This window comes from Phaenicophaeus curvirostris, chromosome 5 (assembly GCF_032191515.1).
Source record: "Phaenicophaeus curvirostris isolate KB17595 chromosome 5, BPBGC_Pcur_1.0, whole genome shotgun sequence".
Lineage (NCBI taxonomy): Eukaryota > Metazoa > Chordata > Aves > Cuculiformes > Cuculidae > Phaenicophaeus > Phaenicophaeus curvirostris.
The window spans coordinates 22,134,083-22,147,324 of NC_091396.1; the positions used below are offsets into that span (position 1 = coordinate 22,134,083).

At 43.7% G+C, this 13,242-nt stretch overlaps 2 protein-coding genes across 5 annotated transcripts in view; one reads left to right on the forward strand and one right to left on the reverse strand.

Annotated features, from left to right (window-relative positions):
- Positions 1–13,242, reverse strand: part of RPAP1 (RNA polymerase II associated protein 1) — a 164,214-nt gene that overhangs the window by 101,551 nt on the left and 49,421 nt on the right. The gene's annotated exons all lie outside the window — the stretch shown is intronic.
- Positions 1–13,242, forward strand: part of SYT13 (synaptotagmin 13) — a 200,234-nt gene that overhangs the window by 9,621 nt on the left and 177,371 nt on the right. For 3 of the 4 annotated variants that reach the window (XM_069857907.1, XM_069857910.1, XM_069857909.1), the window contains exons 5-6: positions 3,701–3,830; positions 4,109–6,186. In XM_069857907.1, coding sequence (XP_069714008.1) covers positions 3,701–3,830; positions 4,109–4,413 — 435 coding nt within the window. In that variant the 3' untranslated portion in view covers positions 4,414–6,186. Of the gene's footprint in view, positions 1–3,700; positions 3,831–4,108; positions 6,187–13,242 lie in introns of those variants that run through there. The other variant, XR_011337518.1, reaches the window with a different exon arrangement.

Genomic DNA, 13,242 nt, shown 5'->3' on the forward strand with positions numbered 1-13,242 from the left:
AAAGATTCAAACAGTGTTTGAAGTTGGTACAGGGGATGCTTCATGTACACTAACTTCTTGCAAATTTTCTCAGGAGCCTTTTCCCACCACGAAGTATATTATTCTTCTAGCAGGAGCTGCACAGACAGGGAAAGCTGCACAGACAGGGAAAATGGATGGAAAGATTCAAACAGTGTTTGAAGTTGGTACAGGGGATGCTTCATGTACACTAACTTCTTGCAAATTTTCTCAGGAGCCTTTTCCCACCACGAAGTATATTATTCTTCTAGCAGGAGCTGCACAGACAGGGAAAGCTGCACAGACAGGGAAAATGGATGGAAAGATTCAAACAGTGTTTGAAGTTGGTACAGGGGATGCTTCATGTACACTAACTTCTTGCAAATTTTCTCAGGAGCCTTTTCCCACCACAAAGTATATTATTCTTCTAGCAGGAGCAATACACTTAACAACATGGCAGCAAGGTGCTGCTATTGTTGCTACTGGAACATTGCTACAAGCAGGTACCTATTGTACTCTAGTATGGTACAGGATGAGCAATGCAAAACACTAGCATTGCGAAATAAATTATTGCCTGTCACCATCAGAGGTGAGGGCTCTCCACTGAGTTGGCCACAGACACAGAGTACAGAATTAGCATTTCTGATTTACAGTAGTGTTAATTTTTCTGATCACTGCTTGAATGCTAATAGGTCTGGCCACTCTGAAAGACCTCTGGCAGAGAGCCAGGCAGCAGAAACAAATGGTTGGTCTGAAGCACTGAAGCACAAGGCTAAATATTTGCATAATAGCTGTAAATTGAAATTTGTTCCCAGTCTGCTGCTGTAGAAAGAGATGTCCAAAAGAAATTATTTCAATATAATGATTTAAATTTCTAAACTGAGACAGGTGAAGGCCCTCCCCCCACCATCTACAGTGCTGTGTAAACAATACCTGAGGAACAGCCTGTTCACAGCAATGGTCAGTTGTTGCTCAAGTACATAAGTACATTTGATGGAGCCCTGACATACTGGGTACTCTGCCTTGGTTTAGCTTCACAACTATGCATAGAAACAGAATAGCATTCATTTCTTCTCCAGGCTGACAGCACAAGGTTAACACTAACAGTACTGCCGAACAGTGCCCTAGTTTGAGCTGAGGATGTGCAGTGAAAGCTGAATTTGCGTCATCTGGGACCTGAGAGAGCCAACCATTGCACAGATAGCTTATATGCAGATCCTGAATCATTCATCGAGAACTAGAGCAGGAGGGAGTCAGAAAGAGCTGATCAAAATAGAGGAACTATTTTTGAAAGCATCCATCCAGGAACAAAGTTACTGGGCTTTGTTTAAAGTCTGCCATTTCCTTGAAAAGCCATGAGGTGCAGAAATTTCATTCCTGTCTTCCCAGTAATTCTCCCACACACAAGGGAAGGAGCTCAGAGAAGAGCTCACAGCTAACGGTAATGCAATTAGTATTCAGGAATTCATGGACTGCTGTGAGCAATGCAAGTGAAGATATTGCAGACTGATACCCTTATCTTGTCTTCCTTCCCTCCCAGTGCTTTCCTAATGACAGTGATAATAGTAGCTCCTTGCATAGCACCTTCCCTTTTGTTATTTCACAGTGTCCTGGAAAAGTAATTCATTGATGATCCCCTGATGCTTTTTATCCTTATTGCACAGAAGGGAATACTGGAGCTCTGGTGGTTGTGTGAATTTGTGAGGTTGCAGCACAAAGTGCAGGTTATGGATTTAATAGGAAAAAAAACAACAACAAGAAAACCACAGAAGGAAGAAGAAGGAAAAGTACCTCTGGCTTGGTCTCTTCATGTGAAACACCAGCAGAGACCAACCATTGTAGGTTTTGGTTTCATGTAGATACGGGCAGGTCAAAAACTTGATCCTAAAATTAGGAGCTAGAAAGCCATAAGCACAAGGTGTGACATGTGTACAATGTGTGCCTTTGTGTGTGCAGGCATGCATGCATGTGTGCACGTCTACACAGCCCTGCCACTCCCTGCCTCCCCAATCTCCACTGTAGCTATCTGTGCCTGGAGCTACAGGGACCAAATCCTAGCCAAGAGCTGTACAGTTGGACCTGGTGAGATGCAGAGCAGATAAACAAACAAAAGCAGCTTATTATTTGCTTAAACAGTGGTTTTGTTTTGAGGTGGTATTTGTATTTGTCCTTTCACGTACAAACACCTATTCTTTTGTAGTTGACATACAGGCATTTAAATCTGTCTCTAATCTGGTTTTATGTGGGTTTTTTTTAAGATCCACTTAGATTTAGGGCAGGATTCATGTAAATGAAATGCATATGAATCCTTCGTTACTACCTGACTGCATGAAAAAAAGATTTACTTGGGCTGATTTGGGATTGAATTTCAGACTTCCTTGTTAACAGCCTCCCACCTGATTTGTGCGTGACAAATAAGTCATTCAAACCAGACAGCGATGACAGCTGTGTTTTCTGGAGAGTCAATCAGCTCGTGCAGAGCATAGAAGGGCCTGTCCTTGCCTGTTGTAAGAAACCCGGTGAAAACTTAATTTGAAATATTTATGGCTTACTTAGAAGCAAGAGCAAAGAAATGGCCTGGAGAAGGGCTGCCCCTCCTAATGCGTGTAAATCATGCTAAGGAGTCCAAAGGGAGTCTATTGAATTGACATTGGCTTTCTTGGACTCTTCTGGGTCATTAACCTCACAGTAAACCAGATTTCTGTCACAAGCTCCTAGTCACTGAAAGAATAACTGCTCTCTCTTTTGCCCCTCACCACAGGCTGGCAGCTCTGCACGCGCCCGTGTGGGCTTTCTCTCCTGCTGGCTCCAAAGGAGGAAAAGACATTGGGCTCCCAGGGCAGAGCTATGGGTCATCTGGTCATGTCTCTGCTCCCCTTCCAGGGTGCTTGTCCAGGGCAAGTGGGAAGGAAGGGGAGAAAGGTCAGGAGGCTAAGTGGCCAATCCCTAATGGGAAGAATGAATAAGAAAATAAAATAAAAAAAACCAGTGTGGCCCCCCTGAAGTGAATGCCTAATGATTCAGAGCATTTGCCCTGTAGGAAATCCCGTAGAGGCAGCAGGGAAGTCTGGCCAGGAAGGAAGAACAAAGGCAGTCCAGCTCATGGATGATTTCAGGTTGGCTGGGTTTTTCCCATATCAAGTAAGGCTGTCAGAGAAGGTTCAACTTCAGCTCCAGGGTCTGGCTGTGTGGCACAGACCTAAATATCACCTACTCTTTCCCAGGGAGCCATACAGTCCTGCCCACACAGTGTTGATGGGGGTCCGTGTCTAGTGAGAGCCTCCTCACAAACAAAGGAAGCCGAACTTAAGAGTGAATTATGAAAAGCAGTAATGGAAGTTGGGGGCATAAAGGGCAGCTAGATAATCGGTCAAAAAAGGAGTATCAGACTACTTGCATGCAGTTCAGCCCCAACTCCTCTTCTTCTGACTAAATTTTCCACTAAAAGTAGGAAGTAGTTACTTTCCAGCAATAAAAGAAAGCAGTAACACACAGGACTGGCGCCTTACAAGTGGAGGAGCACTCTCAGACATCTTTGCCAGGTTTATTCTCGTCCAGTGTAACTGGAAAGATCTGTACAAAGACAGGGAGACAACTTGGTTGGTTCACAACCTTCTATCCATCACCTTGTACTATTTAGTTTTCCTAATGTTATGGTCAAGATTGCATAAAACGTTAACCCTTCTTGTGTCTCCATTTCCAGGAGCCACCTACGGGCCATGGGGAGGTTCTGCTCTCTATTAGCTACCTGCCAGCAGCTAACCGCCTGCTGGTGGTGATTATTAAGGCTAAAAATCTCCATTCCAAGCAGCTGAAAGATCTACTTGGCAATGGTGAGTAGAATAGCAAGAAAACACAAACTATTCTTTCTGCTCTAAATATATGTAAATATAGAAAGAAAGTGAGCAGGGTGGTGTTTGCAGGAAAAAAAATAGATGCTTTGCTTAGAAAGGCAAAGAGATGTGAATAATTTCTAAAAAGTGAATACCAAACCAATCAAGATAAATGTTTCTTAAGTTCACTCTCTCAGTCTGATGTTACCAAACGTTAAAATTCTCTTGCATTCATTTTGCTGCAATATATGATGTCTCTTTCTCTACTTCCTATACAGATGTTTCTGTCAAGGTGACACTGAGGCATCAGTCCTTGAAGCTGAAGAAGAAGCAGACCAAACGTGCAAAACACAAGATCAACCCTGTGTGGAATGAGATGATCATGTTTGAGGTGCCTCATGAGCTCCTGCATGCCTCCACTGTAGAGCTGGAAATGCTGAGCCAGGATGGTGCTGGGCAGAGCCACGTGCTTGGGAAGTGCAGCTTAGGCTTGCATGTCACAGGTACGGAGAGGAACCACTGGGAAGAAATGCTGAGGAACCCCAGGAGACAGATAGCCATGTGGCACCAGCTCCACATGTAGGCTTATCATGGTAACTGCCAACCTGATTTCCACCAGGCCTCTGAGGCTGGAGGAGTAAGCCGCATTTCACCTTCCACTTTCCCCTCCACAAAGTTGTTCATCACAGCATTTGTCTTACACCACTTTCTCTGATTTTCCTGCCTGATCCTAGCCCAGGAAACTGTCTGGAAAATGTTCTTAAAGGACAGTCTCTCACCCAATCAAGTGGTTCTCCCAAACAAGGAATTTGACTGCTTGGATGATTTGAATTAATTTTAGTATCCCGCTCACTGCCATTTCTGTGAGGTCCCTGTTTCTGAAGAAGAGCAGAGGGGACCAAAAGTATCATGGAAACGTAAGCCACTGCTTGGCATCTGGCAATGTAACCCAAGTCAGTTGGTGAGTGCTGGCTCCATAATCACAAACATGCAGCAAATGCTTAACCAGTCGCTGTTTTTCATAATACTTCACAAGACTGTGAGAAATTAAGATCTCAAAATGAACTTTCACTGCACACCCAAAGTATCAGTATGAAAGAGGAAGTGAAGCCAACGTGCAGTAAATAGATAACTAGAAAAAAGTACAGAACTAAGGGACAGAACAGAAGAGTGAGAGAGTCAACACTATCATCCTGCGTAGCCTTTGAAGAAATCAGTGCCAAACAGGAAAGCAAATACCTTCCTTCACTTATGTTTCCCAGAGTGTTTGCTACCTTCTATCTAGGATTAATGAAAACTGCTGAAATATGTGAATATTTCAGGATCCTTTAGCAGAATACTTATATCTTCTTTCTGCAGCGTCACCCAGGAAGACCCTAAACGTGGACAAAAATTTTTTGTTGATCTTACCTCCAACAACTTGGACCAAATCTTTCTGCTTACTGCCATCCTTTCTGTTCAGGTTTTTCTGAGCTAGAAAGTTTAAAATACTCTAATTATATTCCAGGTAACATCTAAGACTAGATAAAAGAAATGGGATCATTTCATACCTTAGCAGTTGATTGATGGTTTTGGTTCGACAGTTAACTATTGCACACAAACCCTCATACCAGCACTACTCAAAGACGACCCCTAAGAGCTGCCATGTATTTCATCACTTCAGACAGAAGGAATTCACTGACCAGACAGACTCTCCCGGGCTTGTTTTTTTTGTGTGCACTTTCAAGATTCAGTGTGGCTTAAATGTTACTGTTTACTGTCCTTTTTTTCTGTCTAGATTGACTGAAAGTCTGGTATTGACAGTGATGATGTTATGACCCCACGAGCACACTGCTTGTCCTACCGCTTTATTTTAAGTAGTAGACACAACTTTAAGGGACTTGCATGGAAACTAGGCATCCAAAGATCTAAAACCAGAACCATATACTTTATAGCACTGAAAAGCTCGAAGAACTTCAGTCCGCAGAGGGTCAGTTTGATTCTCTGTTTAATTCTAAGCTTTATCTAGTATCCATCCCATGTTGACGACAGAGTCAAAAAAGTCTAGCAGACTGTCAAGTGAAGGCTGCTGTACTGTTGGCAAAGGGAAAATACCAGAAACAGTTCTGAAAACTGGCTGAAGTGCCAGGTGCAGAGGGCTATGAACAGAGGAATGAAGTTCACATGGAAGCCAGTCACTAGTGGTGACTGGTGCTGGTAGTGGGACCGACACAGTTTAACATCTTCATAACTGACCTGGACAATGGGGTGGAGTGTGCCCTCTGCAAGTTTGCAGACAATACAAAGCTGGGAGTATCAGCTAATAAACCAGCTGGTTGTGCCACTGCTCAGAGGGATGTGGAGAGACTAGAGAAATCAGCTAACAGGAACCTTCTGAAGTTCAACAAAAAAAGTGCGAAGTCCTGCACCTGGGAAGGAACAACCCCATGCACCATTGCAGGGCTGGGGGCTGACCAACTGGAAAACAGCTTTCCAGAAAAGGTCCTGGGTGTCCTGATGGACATCAAGTTGAACAGCCAGTAATGTGCTCATGCAGCAAAGAAGGCCAACAATGTCTTGGGCTGCATTAGGAAAAACATTGCAAGGAGATCAAAGGGGATGATTTTTCCTCTCTACTCAGCACTGGTCAGGGCACATCTGGAGTGCTGTGTCTAGTTCTGGGCTCCCCAGTGCAAGAAAGATATGGATTTACTGGAGGGAGTGCAGCAAATGGCCATGAAGATCATGGAGCATCTCCTGTAGGTGGAAAGGCTGAGAGAGCTGGGACTGTTCAGCCTAGTCAAGAGAAAGGTTGGGGTGGGAACTTGTCAGTGTGTATAAATAACTAACCTAGGAGATGAGAAAAGAAGACAGAGGCAAACTCTTCTCAGGTGTCCCCAGCAATAGGAGAAGAGACAAGGGCACAGATCACAATACAGGATATTTCAACTGAACACACGAAAAAACAAATTAAAGAAACCTTTTTTACTGTGAGGACGGCCAAACACTGGAACAAGTTGCCAAGAGAGGTTATTGAGACTCCATCCTTGGAGCCACTGAAAATGTAATGGGATACATCACTGAACAACCTGCAGTAGTTCACCCCTCTTTGAGCAGGAATTGGTTTGGCCAAAATGATCTCCAGAGGTCCCTTCCATCCTCAGTAATGCTGTGATTCTGCAAATAGAGGCTTCTGTGCCCTTAAAACTGTTATTTTTACACTGCTCTTCCCTTTCTAGGTGGTATAGCCAGGAGTTAAAATATCATTTTGAAGACAGTGATAAAAATAGCTTTGACCAAACAAATAGAAAAGCAGAGTATGCCAATGAATTTTACACCTAAGGTTTTAATCTCCAATATTGCTCCACTGGCTAGAGCGTATTTAAACAAAAAGAAAATTGACTTCTTGTCTTGCTCTGTGGGTTTTTATTAACAAAAAGCTATAAGATACTGTGAATAAAATGGGCACGGGGTTTTAATTGATAGCGAATTCTTCTTAGTTGCTGAGTTGATGATTTGCCTATACATCTTCCTATAGATTTGAAGTCTTTATTTCCATTTAAGCACAAAATGCGTTGTGATGTTGGCCTATTCTACATATAGGTCCCTGGCAGTGCCGTGATTCTTCCTTCATTTTTATGATAAGAGGGATAAATTTATGGTATGATGCTATTTGCCTGGCACTGGAAAGCCTGAATGGTCAAATATTTGCCTTTGCTCCCAAGAGATTTCTCTAGTTCAGCCTCCTGTTTATTTTAATGAGCCTTTTATAACATCTTGGTGACTGATTGTAAACAGCATTATCTGTATCTGCCTCTGGTGATTTTGGCACACCCTGTAATTAGATAGCAATTCTATAGCATCTAAAAGAATTACCCCTCACAATCTGATTTTGCTGTGACAAATAATGTCCTCTTTTACAACAGAAAAATACGTGTATATGCACTACTTAACCACAAATCTGTCTGAAGAGCAAAGCGGTGCCATCAGTGTTAAAGCAGGGTGTTGTTACCTCCTTTGCTCCTATGGGATTTCAATAGGAGAGAGAGGAAGAGTGAAAACTCACGCATCTTTCCCAGGTGGATAATTTTTATTGTCTAGCACTTTAGCCTGGAAAGAATGTTTCTCACATTCAGTGCAGCCTGAACAAAGGCTGCCAGGTATTTATTTAATGAGGCAGACATTTGCTGTGCAGGGGCTGAAAGCAAGCACAGTTAAGGGTGCTGGCTGTCCTGAACAGGAGGAATGCTGTGTACGTGTGGTACTGGAGGGCAGGGGCGCTCAGCCCGGACCCTTTTGAACTCTGTTAATAGGAGCTGTTTGTCATCACATTCCAGTGCCTGCCCAGGGCCCTGTGTCACCTATTTAGCAATGTTTGTATGCCCCTGAGCCCCAGCACACAAAGGATGGGAGGTGCTAAACTGGCCCAAGCAGACAAACTGCAGGGACTTGTGTGGTAGAGGACACTGTAATGAATATAAATGAAAAGTATTTGGAAATGCTCAATGCTCTCATATCAAGAAGCTTCAGAAACGTGAGTTGTAAAAGCATCACTTAAGTGAAATACGGCCAGAGAATAGAGCCAGATAGCCCCACGGTTTTCAACTTCTGAAGCTGTAAAAACAGGAGCATCAGAAGCACCACAAACATGTCTTAAAGAGTACTGCTTATAAACTGTTTCATAAAAGAAGCAAAAAACTCAGTTATGGCAATCAATGTTCTTAAGCTACATGTGTGATCAAAAATAGCCGTTATATTCTCCAATGACTATTCAGTGGTTGTACTAATCATTTTACCTACTAAGATGAAGACGCTCTAAGAAAAGAGACTGTAGAGAGGAAGGAAAAAAAGTGAGGAGGACAATCTACCTGGTCAGAATGACCAATCCTTTTCAGAAAGGGTCAAAAAGTTGTGAGTTTAAGGGCAGGGATTCACTTTCCAGTGACGGAAACCTAACAACATGGCTACTATAAAACGGAATGAGAAATGCAGCTCCCTTATTGCATCCAGCATCACAGGTGAGAGATGGTCTCCTGCTGTGGCCTCTGTTCAGAGGAGGGGACTGAGAAGACAGAAGAAATAACTTGTGACTACAGAAAAGGTTAAAATATAGAATGCAGACATATGTTGCTTTGCCTCCACCTGCTCTCGGAGCTAGATCTTCCCAGAGACATGATCTAGTTTGATTGTAGACAATTTGCACTGCAGTAGAAGACAGTAAAAAGCACAGATCATTGATAGTCACTGAAATATCACTAGGGTGTTTTAGAATCATCACTTCCCTTGGCCCCTTCCCCACTTGTAAGAGGGAGTAGTTGCTGATCTCCTGTAAGGGTAACACATTTTCAGTGTGTCGTTTTCCCCTCACTTCTTTTCCCAAATATCCTTGCATGGTGATAGGAACCATATTTGCTTTGAAAAGAGGTAACACATCAGAAATTAACAGAAAATTCCCTTCAACAGAACCAGAAAAATTTTCAGGCTCAACTGTTGTCCCAAGCATTACCTTGCTTGCATCACCTTGAACCGAAGTACTTTGCATTTTGCTAACATCTGTCACCACTACTATCTCACAGTAGTGTCCAATGATGCTCTTTTTCCAGAACGGAGTAGGCTGTAATTTGGGTTCTAGGAATACAGCCCAAGGTTTGTCCAACTTTTCCTCATGTCTAAGCTGGGTAGAGCACGATAACGTTTAGTCAGAGCTGAGAGCTAAGGTGGCTTAGACCACACTTCTTGCACCGCTTCGAAGGTCAGTTTGAAGTCTGATTGAATTGAAGGACAGAGCTTTGGCAGTATTTTTGTGTTTCAGAATTTAGCAAAGTCTCAAAATGTATTTGGTTTATTTGCTGAAAGAAAAGCATGATGGGTAAACACTAATACTTGACACTTTATGTTGTTTCTTCTGTTGATAATTACCAAATTACTTCAGAATAGTAGCAAACTGAAATAGTGCTTTGTAGCCTTCCAGCATGAGAAGGCTTTTTGGCTTACTTGGTCCTTTAGTGTCCCAGTGTGTTTATTGACATTGTTTGTCAAGTTTCTATATTGTTCACACAGTCCAAAGCACAAAAAAAGAGCATGAGGCTCAGCCCTTGTGTCTAATGTTACAGCACAAAATGTAAGTCATGACAAATAAATAATTCTTAACTGTATCAACAGTGTGTCTGTGTTGTTTACTCTAGGATAACTCCTCTTTGCTTGCAGCTCTTGTCAGTGGTGTAGAGTACTAGGGTATAGAGTACTGAGGTGAGTCAACAGAAGGTCCTCTGAAGGCTGTCATCAATCTACCAACTTTTTCAGCAAAGTGGCAGTTAAATAAAGCTGTAAAGGCTTTCTTGCAGCTGTGAGGATGTTAGGAAATAGGATCTGTGAATCAGGTTCCTCCCAGATGCCAGCTTATCTCCAAAACAAAGCTAAGCAGTGAATTTGGCTTTAGTCTTTTTGCCAGTCTCAGAACTTTCAAGGGGGTGCTGATGATACTCTGTAAACCATGCATCTTTAAGGAGGAATACCTACTTAGCTGACCTAATACTATCACTGGAATTAGCTGGTTCCTAACAAGACATGGAGATCAAAAACTGCACATAAAAGTAAGAGAAACCCGATTCTGACTGCAAGATTGGAACATATTTACTTCATTGACAGTTTGGGGACACTCTCTCACCCATCACAGCCAGTGTTAAACCACAAGGAGAAGCAACAAAGGGAGTCTGCCAGAGCTCGGGGCTGCTGCTTGCTTCACAAGGAGGGTTGCCACCAGCCTGTCAGTTGCACAGTGAGGCTAATGCTAGTGAAGCATTTGTCATAGAGGTGGAAGGAAAGGAGCTGCACTTTTGCAGCAAAGGGAGTTGGACATGGTTGGTGCACTTGCCATGGACAATCCCTCCTGCCTAGGGGATCAGTGTGTGTTTGCTCAATAATTCCCAGCCCAGCACATTGAAAGGCAGCAACAACTGACAAAGAATGATTCTTCTCTTATACCTACTGTTTGCCATCACCTCAGATTTATTAGAAACTTTTTCCTCCCATGATATTTAAAAATTAAAATGGGACTGGCCTGTCTGCCAGGAGAGAGTGGCACCTAATCCAGTAGTTGTGATGCAGCCATTACCAGCACCAGCCCTGGAGGTTTGCAGCCAGTTCCTCCATTTCCTTGGACTCTTAGTGACCACTGAACCTGGAACAAAACCAGTGAGGAAGGGGCTCCAAGATGCCCCTGAGAAGATGACTCAGACCCGAAACCTACTTGCTGTCCAATTTTCCAGGACAGCTCTCCCGAGTACCACAAGGTGTGGCAGCAGCTGGGAGCCCAGCTCTGCAAAACAACATCCCTGCACTACACATGGCCTCCTTTCCCAGTCCTGGCACCTCTGTGCTGTGCTGCCACCCCTGTGTGCCCCTGGAGGGGCCACTAGTCTCCCCAGAAATCAGGGTGGCTGACAGTAGTGTAGACAGCTCGCTTATTTTTCCCCTCAAAACATAAAAACTTGAAACAGGAGACTTCAGAGAGTTGAAAAATCTAGTTAGTGCATATGCTGTTCTGTGAGAGCCTTTGAATATCCTTCAGATATTTTTAGAGCCCCTTGTAAATGAGCTGTGTCTCTGTGTGGCAACAGCTCTGCAAGAAGTAGCTTCTGGTCCTGCGTCCTCTGCTCCACACCACTGCAGAGCTGGACCCAGCACCACCCCAAAATCTGCCCTGACCCTCTGATTTAAACACCTCGAAGGGGCACCCGCTAAAACTCAGTGACATGCTCAGCTGCCCACGTTTTCCTTCCTGCCTCAGGAGAGGCGCATAGGGAAGACAGCCCCTAGGAAGCACTGCAACCCCCCTCTGATGATGCCTGCAAACCCTTAGGCACCACAGTCCTCCTGTTTCCAGGAGGAAATAACACATTGTGGGGTTTTGTTAAATCAAGTTTTAAGTGTCAGCTGCTAACAACAGCCATCTCCATGGAGCATGTCTAGGACACCAGCAGAGCTGTGGAAGAGCATGCCATGCTTTAATGCTATGACAACCATCGTGGAGGAATTTTTCTATTTCCTTTTCACTCATATTGACATGAAAATCGGTGGTTCTAAAACTGAGGGGCAACTTTAGCCTTAGATCAGATAAATCTGGGCAAGCTTTCCTTCCTGACACTGGCTCAGATTGTGCACTTTGTTTGAAGGAACCTTGCTTTTAAATCTTTGAAGTTATTAGCAAGGAGGCTGATCAGTGCCAACGGCAGTCGAGTGTCCACAGCACAAAACCGCCTCTAGGATATTCATTACAAATCAGCAATGTATTTCACACACTGTTCTTACTCTTTACACATGATTGAGCTGCTGAAAGTGAAGCATTGTCCTGCTTTGTGTACTGCTAATTGACTGGCAAAGGCAACTCCCCAGAGATGAGGTTTCCACCCCTGGTTTCTGAGTGCTCAGAACACGTAGAGCCTATTAAGATAAAGCTAAGCCCTTACAACCACCAGGATTTTTCTGGGCTCGCATACTGCTCAAGAATCAGCGATTTCAAATCAGTAGAGTGAAGACTGCCAGAAAATGGCAGATTGTAATGCTTGGACTGTTCAATGACTTCAAGGAAGTCATTAAAAGCAACCTTTTCTATTGGATCACTAATTTGGGGCTTTTTTCATTTCTGAGTCTGGAAATTGCCTCTTGCTTCCAGTCCCTGTGGCTGCAGTTGCTGGTTAAAATTGTGGACCGTTCACTGAAACCAAAGCTTCTGCACCCATGGGGACTGACACATTCACACATATGCTTCACCCTGGACCCAGAGCCCTGTAAGCCCAAATCTCCCTCAAGGCCAGAATTTCCACCCAAATTTCCTTTCCTTCAGGGGGACCAGCAAGCTGTGTAGCTCTGGCATCTTGCAACCAGAACATCCACCAGTGGGGTACAGCTGGGCATCAGGTTGAAGTCCAAGACTATGAGCATCCATATGACAAAGGACACTCAAAGAGGGAGCACAAACCTTTTAATATCATATATAACTATTGCATTAAACATTTGCTAGAGAGCTAAACTGTTTGCCATCTTCATGTGACGATGGCTTATCTCGTGGTGTCCATTCCCAGGTATCAATACCCAGGATCAATTGGAGAACTGGTATACCTTCAGACATGGTTAAGTCGAAGAGCCAGTTCTGTTCATGAGAGCTTTCACCTCTACATCCTGAAGCTCAGCAATACTATCAGTATTAACATGCACACGTTTCTCTCTAGCTGTGGCTGGCACACAGGGTTGGACTAAACTTCTGCAACATCCTCCCTGCTTGCACTGCTGTGCAAATCTGAACTGCAAGGAAGGAAGAATGGCGCATAGTTCCTGCTCTGCCTTTGCTGTGAGATTTATATCCAGCAGCTGCCAGGCTAAGCCCAAGGAAGCAATGTTTTCGGCTTTGACAGTTGTTTGGTCAGAAAACACA